General features: G+C 38.5%; 1 protein-coding gene across 1 annotated transcript; it reads right to left on the minus strand.

Annotated features, from left to right (window-relative positions):
• Positions 1-10445: 10445 nt before the first annotated feature.
• Positions 10446-19480, minus strand: LOC128093387 (uncharacterized). Its single transcript, XM_052709951.1, has 4 exons — positions 19313-19480; positions 11765-12246; positions 11207-11353; positions 10446-10618 (listed from the first exon to the last, which is right to left on the minus strand). The coding sequence occupies exons 1-4, from the start codon at positions 19478-19480 to the stop codon at positions 10447-10449; spliced, it is 969 nt and encodes a 322-aa protein (XP_052565911.1). The 3' UTR covers position 10446.
• Positions 19481-20226: the final 746 nt, after the last annotated feature.

Below are 20226 nucleotides of genomic sequence, written 5' to 3' on the forward strand. Positions count from 1 at the left end.
AACGTGTATTTACTTAACATGTCTTCACATTTAATAGAAACAAATTTCTTAGTGATCAAAGGTTGTGACATATCAATTTCAAAAAATACTTACTGTCGCTCGCCAGCGATCGCAAAAGAAGATGAAGCACCTCGAGGGCACTGACTGGCGGAGACTACGACAGTCAACGAGCAGGAGCAGGAAGTCAATCAGCCCATTTCCAATTCAAATTTCACTCCATTAGCCTGTAACAAACAAAACTTTATTACCGATTCAATCAATTTTCTATTCAGCCCATACTTTTACGGGTTATCTTTCCACTTTGCCAGTCTTCTGGAATTGCCTGGCCCTGGCGCAAACCGAATGTCAAAGTTCTGTCTCTGTGTGTGTGTCGGCTTTCTTTTTGGAAAACAAAAGTTTGGCCTGGCTCCTCTTGGTGGCTTGCTCCGAAATTGGATGCTAGCGGCAGGAATCGGAATGGTAGCCTGGGGTGAAATGGGCCAAACTAATGCATTTTTGTGTTTGAAAGGAATCTTTAAATCTAGAGTTTTTTTTTATTAGGTCCTATAAACATATGAAAGACAATAGTTTATTGGTCCTTTTCAAAAAAAAACTCTGGAAATCATTATAACTTCAAATCTTCAAATCTTCAAATCTTCAAATCTTCAAATCTTCAAATCTTCAAATCTTCAAATCTTCAAATCTTCAAATCTTCAAATCTTCAAACCTTCAAATCTTCAAATGTTCAAATGTTCAAATCTTCAAATCTTCAAATCTTCAAATCTTCAAATCTTCAAATCTTCAAATCTTCAAATCTTCAAATCTTCAAATCTTCAAATCTTCAAATCTTCAAATCTTCAAATCTTCAAATCTTCAAATCTTCAAATCTTCAAATCTTCAAATCTTCAAATCTTCAAATCTTCAAATCTTCAAATCTTCAAATCTTCAAATCTTCAAATCTTCAAATCTTCAAATCTTCAAATCTTCAAATCTTCAAATCTTCAAATCTTCAAATCTTCAAATCTTCAAATCTTCAAATCTTCAAACCTTCAAATCTTCAAAACTTCAAATCTTCAAATCTTCAAATCTTCAAATCTTCAAATCTTCAAATCTTCAAATCTTCAAATCTTCAAATCTTCAAATTTTCAAATCTTCAAATCTTCAAATCTTCAAACCTTCAAATCTTTAAATCTTCAAATCTTCAAATCTTCAAATCTTCAAATCTTCAAATCTTCAAATCTTCAAATCTTCAAATCTTCAAATCTTCAAATCTTCAAATCTTCAAATCTTCAAATCTTCAAACCTTCAAATCTTCAAATCTTCAAATGTTCAAATCTTCAAATTTTCAAATCTTCAAATCTTCAAATCTTCAAATCTTCAAATCTTCAAATCTTCAAATCTTCAAATCTTCAAATCTTCAAATCTTCAAATCTTCAAATCTTCAAATCTTCAAATCTTCAAATCTTCTAATCTTCAAATCTTCAAATCTTCAAATCTTCAAATCTTCAAATCTTCAAATCTTCAAATCGTGCTTTCCATTTAATTAGGGCACAAAACTTTTGTAAACAAGAGTGTATCCCTCTCACACCTTATGCAAACTGTCATTTGAGTGAAAGGGATACACTATTGTTTACAAAAGTTTTGTGCCCTTTTGAAATGTTAGGCTCCAAATCTTCAAATCTTCAAATCTTCAAATCTTCAAATCTTCAAATCTTCAAATCTTCAAATCTTCAAATCTTCAAATCTTCAAATCTTCAAATCTTCAAATCTTCAAATCTTCAAATCTTCAAATCTTCAAATCTTCAAATCTTCAAATCTTCGAATCTTCAATTCTTCAAATCTTCAAATCTTCAAATCTTCAAATCTTCAAATCTTCAAATCTTCAAATCTTCAAATCTTCAAATCTTCAAATCTTCAATTCTTCAAATCTTCAAATCTTCAAATCTTCAAATCTTCAAATCTTCAAATCTTCAAATCTTCAAATCTTCAAATCTTCAAATCGTGCTTTCCATTTCATTAGGGCACAAAACTTTTGTAAACAAGAGTGTATCCCTCTCACACCTTATGCAAACTGTCATTTGAGTGAAAGGGATACACTATTGTTTACAAAAGTTTTGTGCCCTTTTGAAATGTTAGGCTCCAAATCTTCAAATCTTCAAATCTTCAAATCTTCAAATCTTCAAATCTTCAAATCTTCAAATCTTCAAATCTTCAAATCTTCAAATCTTCAATTCTTCAAATCTTCAAATCTTCAAATTTTCAAATCTTCAAATCTTCAAATCTTCAAATTTTCAAATCTTCAAATCTTCAAATCTTCAAATCTTCAAATCTTCAAATCTTCAAATCTTCAAATCTTCAAATCTTCAAATCTTCAAATCTTCAAATCTTCAAATCTTCAAATCTTCAAACCTTCAAATCTTCAAATCTTCAAATGTTCAAATCTTCAAATTTTCAAATCTTCAAATCTTCAAATCTTCAAATCTTCAAATCTTCAAATCTTCAAATCTTCAAATCTTCAAATCTTCAAATCTTCAACTTCAAATCTTCAAATCTTCAAATCTTCAAATCTTCAAATCTTCAAATCTTCAAATCTTCAAATCTTCAAATCTTCAAATCTTCAAATCTTCAAATCTTCAAATCTTCAAATCTTCAAATCTTCAAATCTTCAAATCTTCAAATCTTCAAATCTTCAAATCTTCAAATCTTCAAATCTTCAAATCTTCAAATCTTCAAATCTTCAAATCTTCAAATCTTCAAATCTTCAAATCTTCAAATCTTCAAATCTTCAAAGCATCAAAGCTTGAAATCTTCAAATCTTCAAATCTTCAAATCTTCAAATCTTCAAATCTTCAAATCTTCAAATCTTCAAATCTTCAAATCTTCAAATCTTCAAATCTCCAAATCTTCAAATCTTCAAATCTTCAACTTCAAATCTTCAAACCTTCAAATCTTCAAATCTTCAAATCTTCAAATCTTCAAATCTTCAAATCTTCAAATCTTCAAATCTTCAAATCTTCAAATCTTCAAATCTTCAAATCTTCAAATCTTCAAATCTTCAAATCTTCAAATCTTCAAATCTTCAAATCTTCAAATCTTCAAATCTTCAAATCTTCAAATCTTCAAATCTTCAAAGCATCAAAGCTTGAAATCTTCAAATCTTCAAATCTTCAAATCTTCAAATCTTCAAATCTTCAAATCTCCAAATCTTCAAATCTTCAAATCTTCAACTTCAAATCTTCAAATCTTCAAATCTTCAAATCTTCAAATCTTCAAATCTTTAAATTATCCAACTTAAAATCCTCAAATCTTCAAATCTTCAAATCTTCAAATCTTCAAATCTTCAAATCTTCAAATCTTCAAATCTTCAAATCTTCAAATCTTCAAATCTTCAAATCTTCAAATTTTCAAATTTTCAAATTTTCAAATCTTCAACTGTTCAAATGTTCAAATCTTCAAATCGTCAAATCTTCTAATCTTCAAAAATTCAAATCTTCAAATCTTCAAATCTTTAAATTATCCAACTTAAAATCCTCAAATCTTCAAATCTTTAAATTATCAAACTTTAAATCTTAAATTCTGAACCTTTACGGCAGCGCCCTCTTTGATGGTGTAATTGAACAACTTTTTTAAACCGTAATTTAGAAAATATTTGACCACAATTATCTTAAATCCCGCAAAAAATTTTTAGTCGTATTTGATCTGAATACCTTGACCAGTTTTGATCTGAATACCTTGACAGTTGCGCCGCAGTTCCTGAGATTTTTTGTTTAACAGCAAATGGAAATAATAATAAATAATAATTTTTCACATTTTGTTCATTGTACCCAGCAAGGAAGCAGCTGATGTGACAAAATTAAAAATGGTTTTAAGTTTTAATTTGTTCCTGGTAGCACGTAACCTTTCGGCTTTTTGAATGTTGAGGACGACTAATTAAACAAACATAATACTTGGACAATTTTCGAGTTTATTTAGGTAGGTCCCATACATATTACCCTTGCAAATTAGATTTTATGGCTGTAACTTTCAACCCTTAAGTCCAAAATTGAGGTTTGAGAAATGAAAGAAGGACTCTAAAAGAGCTCAAAACATCAATTTCCTTTAAAACTTCACCCTAAATTGCTACTGTTTTTTGAGGGTATTACGGGTCAGACGTAGAAGGCGTAGACTATGAGATAAAATTTGGTGTCTTCGACAAAGTCGCTTGGATTCGCATGCCAAACAATTTTCTAGAAAAGAAAAAAAATCCAAAAAATATTCCTTGAATGTCAGATTTTCAAAAATACCTTGATCGTGAACCACCCTAACATTCAACCAAGCCAAAAGTTCCCTTCTTATTTTCAACAAATCGTCTGGAGAAACCAAAGCTCTAAAACTTCGTAATGTGTATTCTAATCAGTCGAGAATGCAATGGGCCACGCCCATTTTCCTATTTTCAGCATAGTTCTTTTTTCTTCCAATTTTAAGCGAAGAAATTTTAAGCGAACACTCACGAAAAGTAGCATTTATAGGGAAAATTTCCTGGCATCACTGGCTCACTCCAACAGGCGCTGCTGGTGGTGTTGGTGGCCACCCTTTGTTCTTTTCTTTCCTTTGCCTCTCGCTCGGTTTTCTTCAGCTTTCAATTGGAATGGGTAGTCAAAACTCAAACGTCAAAAAACATGGCGCGTTTGTTTTTTTGATGGCGCTTGCTAATTATTTACATGTTTCGGGATTATTTTTCAAGTGAGTGACTAACTAATGTGCAAAAGAATATGTTGCCGGTAGTTGGAAGCAATATCATATCTTAAGCGCTTTGAAAACGTTAGAGCAAGTGAAAAGATATTGATGGCGACTTTCGTTAAGCAGTTAAGCTATCAACTTGCGTGTGGATGTGTGTGCCAACAAAATGATGAGAAATGGTCTCGCAAAATAAAAATAATGAGCAAAAGTGCATTAAAGTTGATCTTTTTGGCCAGTAAATGGCATAAATTTGCGTGCTTACTTGAGGCGGTGCTGCTGCTGGTAAGTTTATAGCTCAAAATGTATTTTTGGAGCTTTAATCGAACATCAAATTCTCCATATGACGAAGATAGGTGTTTGATTAGAAAGGGTATATTTCCCCTATCTTTGGGATGGTGCCAAAAAGGAGAGTGCGGCCCGATTTGAATGAAATCGGAATTCTGGCTTATTTTGATGGTTTCAACAGCTCGATCAGAAAAATATGAGGTAAATTTTGCACTTTTGAATTTGTATTTTGAAAAGGCAGATTGTCTAGACAGCTGATAACTTTTGTTTATACACTGAATAACAAAAAATATTAGAAAGTCTATTCCAGCAGTAATTTTTACTCAAACTAACCACACCTAACTTTGAAAAGCTATTAAGAGTACTATTTTTTTATTCGAAAATACTTTCTGTATTTTTCGAAGATGGATTCTCTTTTAAGACAAGAAGTAAAGCTGATTTGGTCAATATTAGTAAACAGTTTACTTTCATTGGGCCCATTTGACACCCAGCCCCGAGATTTTCCCAAAGAGCTCACCATCGTCGCGCCGACAAACAATAGGTGTAATGAGAAGCGATTGGTTACGATTTCGAACGGGGAGCAAGGATGTCTGAGTCCCTATTGTCGTCCCACCATTACAAAAGCAGGAGACAATGGTACGAGTAAAGGCTTTTCCACCTTCACCTATGCAAAAGGGGGAGAACCAAGTCTCCGATTGTGACCTTTTTTTTCCTGAGCAACAACTTTGCCCGTTGGTTCTGTGATATCGAGGTTCGAAGAAAATTCTCAAATGTGAAAGGATTCGATTTTCACCGGCGGGGAAAAAACACGGAGTGAAAAACGAAAAGAAGAAATAACGCCCAGCGGGTATTTGTATCTGGGAGTATTTGTGTATGTGTGTGTTACAGGTATGGGTTTGTAGGGATATTAAATCGCAATAAACATAAATATAAACATAAACCAACCGGCGATAATGAGCGAGAGACAGAATGCCGGGATTCACACCCTCGCAAATAAAGGTGCGGAAACGTGGAAGAAAAAGAACACAAACAAAAGGAAAATTCCAACTTCTTCGCGTTGAAGCAAAGCCTGGCTTGGGAAAACCGGAAAAGAAGCAGCAAATGAAGCGGAAGTGATTGAAAAACAATTTCCGACTTTTCCCCCCTCGCTGTTCTAGTAGTGTCGCCCTAGACCAGCGGGATGGACAGAGAGAGAGATGAGAGTATTGTGAGGAAAACAATCTGAATGTGACCGACGGCAAATCCTTTAAGCGATGAGGCAGGCTGACTTCTTCATCCGATTCCGTCACAAACAAGCACCACTTTTGGCAAGAGCTTGGCTTTGAGTTGGGGGAAACGGAAATGGTGGAAATTGAAACGGAACAAAACGGAAAAGCGGCTCGATTTTGGAAAAGTTCAAATCACTCTCTTTGGAGCGGGCGCGCGTTGATAATGAGTGACAACAGCTCTATTGGGAGCTTGAGCTTGAGCTTGAGCCTCGGGTAGAACTTGGCCTTCAAAGAGCCAACAGGGGCAACGTTCAAACAACGATGAAGAGTTTTTCTAATTTAGGGAAGTTCTTTGCGAAACACTTCAAGCGGAGGGCTGTTTGTTGATTTGATTGATTAACTTTGTGTAAACTGCTTTCACAATCACCGGCATTATTAATTTGGGCAAAACTTTGAAGTTCCGAATGGGATCACTCAAAAACGCAAAATTCGCATGTTGGGAAAAGATTAGTTGTCTTGAAAGAGGATTCCTTCTGAAACCTGTTCCCCTGACGATCCGGATAGTGACCACCCTGTGGCCAATATTGGCAAAGAGTCGTTCTGTTTTCTCAAATAGTTTACTTATTGACAAATATTAAGTTTGAGCCGTCGCATGACGTGTTTTGAACAAAACATGCAAATGGCCATTATTACAGGTTCCCTGGGGGATCTCTAGGGAGGTTCCGAAAGTGGCCAGAATTGAAGTTTCTTCAAATTATGTATTCGAAAAGCTTTTTCAAGTCATTTCATGAAGTCATTTCAGCAAGACGAATTCCAACTGAAATCTAGAATTGGCCATATCAGGAACCTGATCCAGGTCTTTTTTACGGAAATGGCCATAACTCAGCGGATTTTCAACGGATTTTTAATGCTTCAGGTTGCATTCGACGTGTCATTAGTTGAACTTTCAGGAAAAAATATAGATTAAGTGAAAATCTCATCTTAGCCAAAATGGCACGCATTGAAACAAGTAGCTTTTTGACAAGGTCCCGGAAAATACGGAACATCTCCGGTGGCCATGGACCGTTACCTTGTTCCATTACATATGGCTCATTCCATCTTAACTGTGCACGAAAAAGTGCAAATTTCAAAATTACCCTCTCCGATCCTGCTCAAATTTGGCAGGGCTGTTGATACTATCAAAACATGCAAGAATCCCGAATTTCGTCCAAATCGGACCACCTCCTCTATTTTTGTACCTCCCCAAAAAAACGACGTTTTGCCGATTTTGGAGTGAACCTCCTAGTTTCAAACGGCGATAGCTCAGAAACCACAAATCTTAGAAGGTCGGTCTTAGACTCAATTTTGAAGGAAGTTGGACGTAGAGTTCATTTCCGTGATCAAAATTTTGATTAATTTATTTTTTCTACCTGTATTGCGCAATTGAAAACTTTAAACGGCCGTATCTCAAAACACCCCAACTTATTTTTTTTTATTTGACCTCACCATCGTATTCCCCGGCCAATTTTACATAAGAATCACTTATCGACAGAAATGAATATGCTTCTTTCCAGAGATATTGAATTTTAATGTTTTGAGTTTTTGAGATTACCTAAATTAGCTTTATTAGCCGCATCTGCTAGAAGCACACAGGTGGGTTTAACAGTATTTTGGAACACTTTTTGCCTATGTAGCTTACGTAAACCCGAATCTCGTCCGAAGCATGCTAAATTAATTCAACCAAGTCCTTCCTAACGACCCCTGGAGGCCATCTTAAAATTTTTCTTGTGCAGGAATTTGTCCTCCTTCTGTCACATTTCATACCAAAAAGTTCCAAACTCGAACATTTCCCCGAAGCTGCTGGTCCCTCCCGGCAAGAGTAATGACTGTTTGGGGATTGTGTTTCAATTTACAACGCCCCCTTCGTCCCAGATCCCATATTCCCAGATTTCGCTCAATACATCGAACACTAAATCGAATCCCGCTCTGCGGTGGTCCGACCCGGAATGAGATTTTCCGAAACATCTTCAAGGTACCATGGCCTCTGCGTTGTTCCACAAAGAGGAGAAAACATCAGTTGTGTGGTTTTTTGCGTTGTACGTGTCAACCGACGAGAAGGATTGATGTTCGGAGAACACAAAGTTTCAGTAAAGTGAAAAGAGCAATAAAACTTGGATATTTTTTTTCCTGCAGGCTGGCTCGAGTTATCGCTCGGGAAAAGTTGAAATGAAGCTGGAAAATGTGCCATTTTTTCCGTGTGGTTCTCCAAGGAAAACCCTTATCTGAGGATGTGTGTTGTCTTATGTTTGCTGAGGGTCGGGAGAAGGGGTTTTTCTTTATCGAGATGATGATGAAACATGATAACTACGGATGCGACGACAAGAACAATTCCTGTAACAAGCGACAAAGTATGATGTTGTTCAAACTTTCCGGCATAAAGTATGATCTTTCAGTCCTAACACAATTTTAGGTTTGTAATTGTGTCAGTGGTAACATGAGACTTGTATTTTTCGTATCCTACATTCTTCTGATATCCTGAATTCCACTACTTCATCATTTTAAGACCGTTATCAGGGTTGAGATTTGGTCTTAAAATTTCAGCATTTTTGTATGACCCAATCTCACCCCTCAGACCCAATGTCACCCCTGATGACGGTATCTCAATGTAGGCATGCAAGCTCGACTTACGTCTTAACAAATTTATCACTACTTTTAATTGCTAACATTCTTCCTGATTTACGTACATAACACCGACCACAGAATTTCTGCGCAGGCTCAACTCGAGGGGAAGCGTGAACTTTGGGGTCCCCAGAAACACGTGCACTTTGAATTTTTCATATATTTTTAGACAGGGCCAAATGGGTTTTCTCCAAAGTTTGTATCGAGAATTAGTGCTGTTCGCTATTCCCACATTTTGCATGCATTTTTTGCTTTTATGCAACAGCGACGAACCGCCCTAATTCTCCATACATATTTTGGAGAAAAACCGTTCGGCCCTGTCTAAATAATTTTGAAAAAAAATAAAGCCCCAAAGTTCATACTTCCCCTCGAGTTGAACCGCAGTCATTTTTGTATTTTTTTTGTAGGTCAGTGTAATTTGTTCTGGAATCTCAGATATCCGGATAATAAGACAAATTGATCAAAACAATCGAACATTGTAAATCCGATGTCTGCCATTAAACACAAAAATCAGATTATCTTCTTTTATTAGGTTTTTAAACGACTTTTTGAGGACTCAAAGATCTTAAAATGAAACGTGACAACAGTTCTTGGAAAACTTCTGTTTAATTATAATCAATTTCTAAACTCAACAGATTGCTTGCTATCTTTTTATTTATAATTTTCTACAGACAAAGCTTGTAACGTCGTTTTCCTTAAAGGTGCTCTCAAAAACTCGAGTCGTAGTTTCAATTTGGCGCTGCCTTCAATTCACATTAATGTAATGATTTCTGCCCGAATAGACTTTATGATCAGTTCAATAATCTTATGAATGGAATAATAAATGAGGTCCAGACATCTTCAGTGTTGGTTACGTTTCAAAAGATTAGTTCCATTGATATTTGTCATAAAATATAAATTATCCTTATATTTGAATTTTTTTGTGATATTAATTTCAACCATTTTGAGCGTTTTCTGGAAGTTTTTACCTGAGCAATTTCAGCCCAAAACAGGATTTTTTCAGGTACTTTATTTCTCGACCCTCTCCGATTTAGATGAATCTTGTTATACATGTTCCCTAGCCATGTTTGTGTATATGGAGCCAGTTGCACTCGAGAATAACATGTGAGAAGGGCGAAAGTATCATAAAGTGCTCAAAGACAAACTTGTAACAAATTGGACGGAAATAAAACACACAATTTTATTAGACTTTTCAATTTTTTCCTAACTATTTCCAAAAAGATTCAGAACAAAATTTATTAATTTTCAAAATCTTATAATTCCAGGATTGAGTCCGTAAATTCAACAATTTCAGAATAAGAAGACAACAACTTCCTTGGTTACTGTGTACCCTTAAATATAAAATATTCCACCTTAAGGTGGTTGATGCCTTCCTCACATTAATATACTTTTGATAGGGTTGTCAGATTTTCAACCTATTGTACTCATTGGAAAGATCTTTTGATTATGCATCTAACGATGGGTTGCATGATTGATCAGAACATCATTTTCATCAAAATATCTGAGACCCAACTTGAAAAAAATGTATAATGAACACTCAAGTGCTCATAACTTTTGGTAGGGTGTAACAGTTAAGGGGGGCGTGGGTGCGCTTCAGCTAAGTCGAGGCAAGGAAGAACCAACTAAAAAGAATTTGGAAAACCCTATTCCCACACTCAACGTCTGCAAAATCCAAAACCCAGGCCAGACTCAACCTTCCTTGAAAACGCTCCCGCTTTCGCGCCAGTACGGTCTCGGGACCGTACTGCGAGAGGTCTGCTACTTCCCGACTAGTCAATGCTCAGGGCAGGTAAAGGAGTCAATCAATAACAAGGCGGCAAAATGCCCAAAATCAACAAGAACGGAAAGAATAATCGAAACCAAATAGTTCTCTAGCGCGCAATAAGTTAAAACGCAAGCTTGGGAATGAACAGAAGTGTGTGAGTCTATAAACCCACTCGGGAAATCGCCCGCCGGGAGAATCGGTGCGGACTCACATCCGATCCGTCCGAGCGTTTCACGAGTAAAGAGGACGGGAGCTGGACCTGCTTGGTCAGCTGTCACCGCACCGTTCGTGTGGCTGCGTCCATGCGCTGTCAGTGCATGGCTGCGTCAAGCCCGTCGTACGAGGGGCCTATTCGACTCGATTCAATGGAGTGCGCTCACATACATCGCAATAGGGTGTATCACTCCACACAAGAAGTACCATGGGGTTTATTTGGTCCAAGTTACTGTATTTGGGGGGAACTTGCATGCATTTTCTATCTGACCTTGTTTTCACGAGTTCATGGTGTCGGTTCTCCCTGGTCGTGTCGCGCGAACAGCTGGTGCAGCGCGCGTTCAGGTAGCCGCAGATGGCTGCGGGATGCTCTGCTCACCGGGATTCACGACGCAAGCCGCAGGTGGCTGCGGGCTGATCTGCTAGCTGCGTTTCTCGAACGGTGTTCAGCAAGCCGCAGGTGGCTGCGATGATGTCCTGCTCGCCGCGTTCGGTGATTGATGTTCGGCCGCGCTGGGCGCGCGGTCTAGACCCGGATCACGTGGCCGGTGTTCGTTAGATGCCGATTCCCAGCGGCGTCGCCGCAGGTCGAAAGCAACTTATCTTCTCGGTTCAGGTGCGTCGAGAAGATCACAACGAGATTCCCCACGTGGCCAATGTTAGAACTGCCGTCGGTGGGCTCCAATGTCTCAGGGCTTTATCGGACCCCTACGGATAACCCACTGGCGTACTGTGACAAGTGCACCCAGAGAGTGTCCACTTGGCACGCTGTAGGCCAGGCGACCGGTCACAGGACCGGATTTCCCCTACGGTCAGCGTCCACTTGCTCAGAGGCTTTTGAACGAGGACCTCTTACGGACTGATACCACGTTCTCGTTGGATGTGCGAGGTGTTGCGATATAGGGCTTTTTAACACGTGTTCACTTTACACAATCACTTTTCTGGCCGGTGAACGGCGGGGGCAAACGTGCCGTATTCTTGGAGTGCGTGCGACTTACCACGAGGATGTTCTGCGATGGCAGGCGGGTACGATTCAGCGACGTGTGCTTGCAGCGGCCGTCGTCGGCCGGCGAGGTATGCTGCGGTTAGGTCGTGCTTGGCTGGTTCACCGCGTGGCTCCACCACGTGGGCGGGGCAGGTAAACTGCGATCTTCTCCCGTAGGCCGCCGTCAAGCTCGACAGCTTTCGGCGTGTGCTAGGTCGCGGGCGGACGGCAAGATGCTCAGCGCGAGTCCAGTGCGTGTCGGCCGGCAGGACGCGGGTGTAACGTGGTGACCCACAATCCCACACGTGCGAGTGGGTGCCGACGCCGACGCAATTTCCGGAGCTGTGGACGAGAGGCCAACAAAAAAACCTTCGCCTGAAGGTTTCTTCAGGCGAGAAACACGACAACCATGAGGAAAAGGGCCCTAGCCGTGTCTAACGCACTATACCTTTGTATCAGCAGATATTCTTGCACACAATATGCGGTTTCCACTTTCGTTGTTCTTAACGTGCCTCTCGGCGCTGTTCGCCCTAGTAATTCACAACGTATTACAATTTTGCACTAAGTACAACAGAATTATACCTACTACTGATCGAGTTCAACTCGCTACACTCGATGATCTTTTCACCCTTCTAGCGTCTAAGACGTGGTTTGGCGTAAACTTCGTGTTCTTTAACTTTTGATTCGACTCAAAGCGCGGTTCGAATGCTAATGGGCTAGATCAGACAATCGTTCTTGCCTCGAGCCCCCAAAGTCTCGGACGATCGCGGAAAGCGCAAAGAGGAAAAGCCGATAATCGATCGTGGCTGATCGCGATTGGGCCACGTCATCACGTAGGTAGTATTTTTCAATTTTCTTTTGACCTTTTCAAGAAAGGCAGAGCCGGTCCTACGCCCGATCTACAGTTTGTGAGGAGAGGCGGGCAAATTCGTTTTAGTTATTTCCTTCCTCACTTTGATCCAACCGGCGCTGTGTAACCAGGAGGTTACATTACCCCCAACAATGAATAAGAAAATTTTCATTTCTTAAAGAAATTAAAATTTTCGCTGGCAAATAAAAAAACATTCCAGCAAACGTGAAAAACGTATAACTTTTCATTGTTTCAAATAATTACAAAGAATAATCAGTAAATGATCAATTAAAACTACAAAATTTATTGCGCCAACAAAATTCGAACGGTAGGGAAAATTAGAAGAATAGAAAAAGAAGAAATAGAAGTAATAAAGAAAGATGGCCTGTGTAATCAAATGATATGTATTGGAAACTGGACTATTGCTTGGATGAGCTTATAGCTGAACATTTGTATTACCCACACACTTTATGCTGCCTCATTCACCTAAACCTTGCATTCTTCACCATTCACACTATGCTCGAATTCATTCCCAGAGATATCTGGAGCATGTTTGGTCTTTTCTTCGACCATTTTCTTATTTCACTAACGGTAGATTTTTCACCAAAAATATTTGGACTTTTCTTACTATGATGCATCACTTAACACTATCGGTAACGGTAATCGGTAATCGATAACTTCGAAAATATTCGAAACAGTTCTTATCACTACTAATCAATTTATTATTCTATAATTTGTTCTCGCGCGCGTACCTATCCCGATCATACCGCGAGCAAAACTAATCCACACGAGAAGCCGTCGCTTCTGCTGCCGATCGTTCTTCCCCGAACACTCGATCCCGCCTAACTAATATTATCTAAAATCACTAATACTTAGGTCACTATCAGCAAAGCCAAGAGATGTAAGTGATAAGACAAACGTAGTGATCAAAACAAAATTTGAAAAAAAATGGATTGGCGATCTTCGAACACAAAAGATCTTTGTTGGTCTGTGCTTATCTTACTACAAAAGGGAAAGTGAAATGAAAAAAAATGATCTTTACTTGATTATTGGGTTATTGTTTGGTTTGGCCGATAAGGGGAAAGATGTTTGTAGTATAAGTATTCAAAATAAACTGTACAACAATGTTCCAACGATAGATTTGGACTCTTATAAACGAAATACAAACAAATTGAAATGTGTCCGATCTATATTTCTTCTGTTCGCGGTCGGACCGGAGTAAACCGAATCTCGCGAAAGTGTAATCAGTACCAATAAATGTGTTTTTGTTTTAGAATTTTATTCTTTTGGTTGACCTGAACTATTGTTCTAAGTGTCGACATAGCTGGTTTTAGTTTTGGTCTAGATTTTCTTCAGGACAGAGGAGTGGAAGACTCCAAGTCGTTTTTTCAAGTCTTTGTCCCAAAGTTCATATGTGTTAGTTCCTACTTTTCTTTTGATAACAGCTTCACTGTATTTTGGGGCAAGTTTCGCGTTGAAGTTTGCTGATTTATCAGATTGGAAATAGTTCTTCTTCAGCACGGTTTCGCCTTCGCTAAAGTCTATCTTACGCGTTGATCGCAAATTATAATTACTAGCATATCTTTTGTACGCTCTCTGTAGATTTAGTCGTACAGCCTCATATAAGTTCTTCATATCGCTACCTAGCTTCGCGGGGTCAAAAGTGTACGCTGAATTAGTGTCTCGTAAATGATCGTACTCTACACCTGAGCTGATTATGTTGCGCCCGAAATTAATGAAATAGGGCGTATAGCCCGTGGAGTCGTGGACACTATTGCGAATCGCTGCTGCAATCATCTGAATGCCTTGGTCCCAATCTTTCTGGGTTTTTCCTTCGAGAGAACTTCTAATCGCGGCAACAATTACGCGGTTCACCCTTTCTGTTGGGTTGGGGTTTGGTCGGTAAACTGCTAAGTTCCAGTGATCAACGTTATATTTTTCTAAAAATTGCCTAAACGCTCGGGAAACGAACTGAGGTCCGTTGTCGGAAATAAGAATGTTTGGAACACCAAACAGTAAGAAAACATTGTTCTCTAAAAATTTAATTACTGCCGCTGTAGTAGCTTGGCGCATGACTTGGATTAGTGCAAATTTAGAAAAATAATCGGTTACCACTAACGCGTAGGTGTTACCTGTTCTCGATCTAGGGTAAGGGCCTAAAAAGTCGATCGATATCATTTCCCATGGTCTGTGGCAGATCTTTTCTTTACCACACGGTGGGTTTGGATTCACGTTGGCTACCTTGGACCGTTTGCAGGTCAAACATTTCCTACAATACCTTAGTACCTCTCCACTCATTCTCGGCCAGAAATATTTTTGCTGGATCACACTCAGCGTTTTTTCAAAACCTAGGTGGGCCTGATCATGAGTTTCGCGTACTATCGTTGGCCTTTCGGTAACGGTTGGGTAGTACTTCCACCGGAGAGATGAATCGTCGGACTTTCCCGCGTTTGTAACAAATTTGTAGATCTTGTTGTTAACTACTTTGAAATCTGCATGTTTACTTGGACATTTTTTTATGTTTTCGCGAAGTTCCTCGTACTGAGCATCAGGTAATTGAGTTGAGATTGAGTTTAACGATCTTGATAAAGCGTCCGCCGTAATGTTATCTTTTCCTTTTTTGTAGACAAAATCCACATCAAGGTCTTGAATTTTCATGGACCAACGAGCTAATCTGGGTGATCTACTATTTATGGACATTGTTTTAAGGAAAGTTAGACTCATTGCGTCTGTCATAATCGTGAATTTTGTTCCTTCTATGAATGGGCGAAAGTGATCAATTGCCATTAAGACACCTAAACATTCGCGTTCGGTCGCGCTGTACTTTCTTTGAGTTGATGATAATTTTTTTGAAAAATAAGCTATGCAATGACGAGTTCCGTTCAAAATTTGCGTCAAAACTGCGCCCACGGCGATATCGGAACTATCCGTCTCGATTGTAAAAGATTCGTCAAAATTGGGATTGGCCAAAACTGGTGGTGACGTTAACGCAGATTTTAGAGCTAATAGTGCTTCGTCGGCCTGTTCGGTCCACTGAAATTTTCCTTTCGATTTTTTTAATAGATCAGATATTGGAGTGACTATTGCACTATAATTTTCAATGAATTTTTGGTAAAATCCCGCGAGACCTAACAGTCGACGAATGTCTTTCACACAATTTGGAACTGGATAGTCTAATATTGGTTGAATCTTGGAAGCGTCAACTGCAATTCCGTTTTCGCTAAGTACAAAACCTAAATAACGAACCGATTTTTGACAAAATTTTGATTTTTCTACGCTTATTGTAAGATTTGCTTTGCTGAGCCGCTCTGAGACTTTTTCTAGTAGTTCGAAATGTTCTTGCAGTGTGTTAGATGTTATTATTATGTCGTCCAGATAAACCCAAACTTTTGGACTGAGATCGAATCCAATTACTTTGGTCATAAGTCGTGTTAAGGTTGCGCCGCTATTAAGCAAACCGAAAGGCATTGTTTTGTAACGAAATAAACCTTTTGGTGTGCGAAATGCAGTTAAGTTACGCGATTCGGGGTGCAGTAAGACCTGATGATAAGCGTCTTTCAAATCGATCGTAGTGAAAAATTTAGACTTTTCGATTCTGTGTAAAATTTGACTCATGTTGGGAAAAGGGTATTCGTCTCTTTTAGTGAATGAATTTAGTCGTCTGGCGTCCAAGCATAAGCGCCATTTGTTTTCACCCTTTCTTACCGGAAGTAACGGGTTCAGAAAATCGCTTTCACATTCCTCAATGAAATCCATGCTTTTCAAACGTTCAATTTCTTTGTCAACTTCTTTCTCGATCTTTGGCGAGAGCGGATAAATAGGTACTTTTTTATGTTTAATTTCGGTCAAGCTTTTGGTTAGTACAATTCGATGTTGCATTAAATGCGTCCTACCAATATTTCCATCAACTGTACGCGGAAACCTCTTAATGATCTCAAACAAATTTAGTTTTTCTAAGTTAGAAAGAATATGTTCAGTGATTATGTCTTCTGGTCTTGATAAATCCTGGTCCGGAATCTCAACGGATGGAATATCTAAACTTTCATCTTTAATTGTTGACTCTACAGGACCGCGAAACGAAGGGTCAACTTGCAGATTGAAACAAATGTTATCGTCGTCGTATTCAATAATATGGACTGAATTGGTGGGATTTTCAATTGATTCAATGTTTGGTATGGGTTTTCCCTGAATGGATAGCTGGATATTGAATGCTTTCCAAAAATCTGTGCCTAATATTAACCTTTTCGACAGTTCTGGTATTACTGCTGTTGGTATAACTTTAGTACTGTTGTTAAATGTAAATGGGATGTAAGCAAAACCTAAACATTGAAGTTGAGTTCCATTTGCAGCGTGGACACGAATTGGATTTTTAACAATTTGCAAATTTAACCGATCTAGAAGATCAATTGCATTCGTAACGGTAATGTTTGCACCTGAATCTAAAAGACCTACCAATTTCTCTTGCAAAATCTGGACTGTTGCGTGGGGACAACGAGAAGGGCTTGTGTTAATTTGAAAAATGCGATTAAAGTAGTTGAAATCTTGGGACGGCGGCAGGGATTCTTCCTGGGACGCCCCGGGTTTTAGTTTTTTGGACTAGCTGATCGAAAATTGTGCTTTTTTGGACAAGTCTTGATTGTGAACGATGGTTCACCACAAGCGAAACAAAATACATTTCTTGGTTCGAGACAATTTGAATACCAATGACCTCTTTGCTTACAATTCCAGCAAACACTCAAATCAGGTGTTTTCTGTGTTAAATTTGAACTCTCAGGCCTATCATCCCTTGCTTTCTGGTGTTGGTTTCGATTTTTGAATTTGTTCGATTTGTAAAGTGCATTCACCTCGTCGTCTGAGACCTCTTCGTATTCTTCGTCTAAATTTATTTGATCAATTTGATTAACTGTAGAAAGTCTCTGATTACCCGAACCGAGCTGAGGGAACAACCCAGATTCGAGACTATCGAAGTTGTAGCAGTACTGTGATAGCTGATCAAGTGAACTAATTGGAGTCAATTGAAGTCGTTTTTTGTAAGAAATTTTTGTGTTGTTATAAATGATTTTCAACTTTTGTGTTTCATCAATCTTATACGAAAGGTTTTGGAAAAGCCTTTCCATATCTGCCTGATAGTAACTGAACTTTTCATTCCCACGTTGTTTGCGTTCGCGAATTTGTTGTTCGATATCATTGTCTTTGTTAGGATGTTCGTATTGAAGTTTAAGGTAATAAACAAGATGATCCCAGGTTTGGAACTTTTCCCAATACGTAAAGTACCATTTTTGAGCCTCTCCTGTGAAAAACAGGTATGCCTTTTGAAGAAGTTGATCTTGACTAATTTGGTTTGTGTTCGCCAGGATTGTAACTTGTCGTACAAAGTCGCAAACTGACAACGATCTTGGGCTATGCTCACCACTAAACTGCACGGGCCAACGTTCAATTTTTGTTCTCAAGTAGTTGTTCTGGTAATTGTTTTGATTTTGGTAATCTTGAGGATCTTGATTAAAATTTCTGTTTCCGGTGTTAATTCCGGGATTTTGTATCTCATTCGGTACGCTGTTGTTTAAGAATGGAAAATTGTTGTTGATCACGGGTGGATTGGGTTGATCTCTACTGTTTCTGTTTATCTCGGGTCTTACGCGATCGTTTGGTGTAGGTGGTAAAGTTGGGGTCGGCAACGACTCCAAGTTGCCGAAATAATCATGTACTGATTCCCTGACTACGTCTTGTATCATTGCTCTTAACTCGTTTCTAAAATCATTGCTGTTTGTTTGAGTAGGTTGCTGTCCCTGTTGTGTGCTATTCAGCGCATCAGCTGGTCGATTTTGTGTAGATGTGTTCGAAAACTGTATATCGTCTATTGCTTGGTTGAACGAATGCAAATTTAATCTGTTGTTGTCTTTGTTATTGTTTCTCCTATTGTTGTAATTCGCGGATGGGATTGATTGTGGGAGTTGGGGAGGTGGGAATTGATTTGGTTTCTGTGGTTGTTCAAGAAACTGCTGCTGTGAGGGTTGTTGCTGTTGGGAACAATGAGAGGATTGTTGTTGGGGTTGGGAGTATTGGTGTTGTTGGGAGGAATTTGAAGATTGTCGTTGAGGTTGGGAGTATTGGTGTTGTTGGGAAAATTGTTGTTGCTGTTGCGAACTTTTCTTCTGGGGGTTTTGATGTTGTTGTGGGAATTGGGGTACTGATGACTGATTTATCGCGTTGCCTTTCGATTTTTGTGAATGGCCTTCCTGAAAAACGTTCTGTCTGATGTTATTTCCAACTGAAGGTTGAGAGTTTAAACCTGGAGGTGCTGAGTTTGAAGATGAGTTCATAATCGTTTGCAGAGCGTCTCTCTCTGCGTCAGTAAGAAAATCAAAACGAGAATCTTTTCGAATATCAGCAGGAGGACGGTTGTTTTGGTTTGTATTCTGGGGAATTGGGATCTGATTAACTGCCTGCCTCTGCGGATTAGGCGGAGGGAACTCGAATTGCGGAATTCTTGGAATGGCACCAGAGGGGTGATTGTTAGTGTTAGATGCCTGTTGGTTACTGTCCCAAAATGGTCTGCTTGCATTAGGATTTGCGTTGTAGTTATTGATGACGTTTGTTTCTAAATTCGCGAAACTACTCGATCCACTCTGATTCAGGTCAAATGAACGAACCAAACGAATATCTGGGCTGACTTCTGATGCCTCGTTCGCACTAGTCTGATCAGATTGATTTGCTTCTACTAGTCCTGCAGCTTCTTCTTGCGTTCCTTCTGATTCTTGCTGAACCTGGTTTGATGTCGCCTCTGTAATCGTGTTCTTCTTCTTGCTAGGAAAGTACATGTTTAGCCATTTATCAATATCGTTAACAAATTTGTTTTTCATATCTCTGCACGCTTCTTGGTTTGTTTTCAACCGTAGAATACGGAATTTTAAGTGAATAAGTCGCGATCGAAGTTTGTGTTCGGGTTTAAGCGCTAGCATTGTACTAATCTCTGCTATTTTCTTCTTGACTACTTTTAGTTCACCGAAAAAAGTTTGATTTGATTGGTAAAACGGTCGATTTTTCCTATCATCCTGCAGCAATGCGCGCAAAGTTCGAACAAGGCTTTCTTTAGGTGTGTTATCATAAATGGGAGCTCCTCTGAGCAAAAGCTCGTAAATGACCTCATCACTCTCAAGCTCATCAGCACTGTAATCATACATTATGAATGAAGTTGTGAATTAAATTGTACACTCTAAACAAAATTGATTAAATATGAAAATTGAAACTACTAAACAGGCAAAACAAATTCAAAATTAAAGAATCTAGAATGATGATAGAAATAGTATGAAAAGAAAAAGAAAGAAAGTTTTAAGAAATAAAGGACTGAGTAAATTTCATTAATACAGACTAAATAAACGGTAGCGATAGCGGTAAATGTAAATCTGAAATGTCAGAATAAAAATGAACCTCAAAATGTGAGAACAAATTAAACCTATAAATTAATTTTACAAGGAAAAAATGGTGAAAAGCAAATTCACCTGAATTACACGGAAATTCAATCAATCTTCAACAAATCCGATTGTTGGGCGCCAAAATGTAACAG

The sequence above is a fragment of the Culex pipiens genome, chromosome 3 (assembly GCF_016801865.2).
Source record: "Culex pipiens pallens isolate TS chromosome 3, TS_CPP_V2, whole genome shotgun sequence".
Classification (NCBI taxonomy): Eukaryota; Metazoa; Arthropoda; class Insecta; order Diptera; family Culicidae; genus Culex; species Culex pipiens.

Excerpts from the sequence above, each read along its gene's own strand:
- LOC128093387 (XM_052709951.1), bottom strand. The coding sequence starts at position 19,480 with ATGTACTTTCCTAGCAAGAAGAAGAACACGATTACAGAGGCGACATCA. Across the intron at positions 12,247-19,312 it reads TCAGCCCAGATATTCGTTTG|ACACGGCTAGGGCCCTTTTC; the intron begins GTTCGTTCATTT and ends ATAGTGCGTTAG. Across the intron at positions 10,619-11,206 it reads GGCTTGCGTCGTGAATCCCG|TCGGGAAGTAGCAGACCTCT; the intron begins GTGAGCAGAGCA and ends AGCATTGACTAG.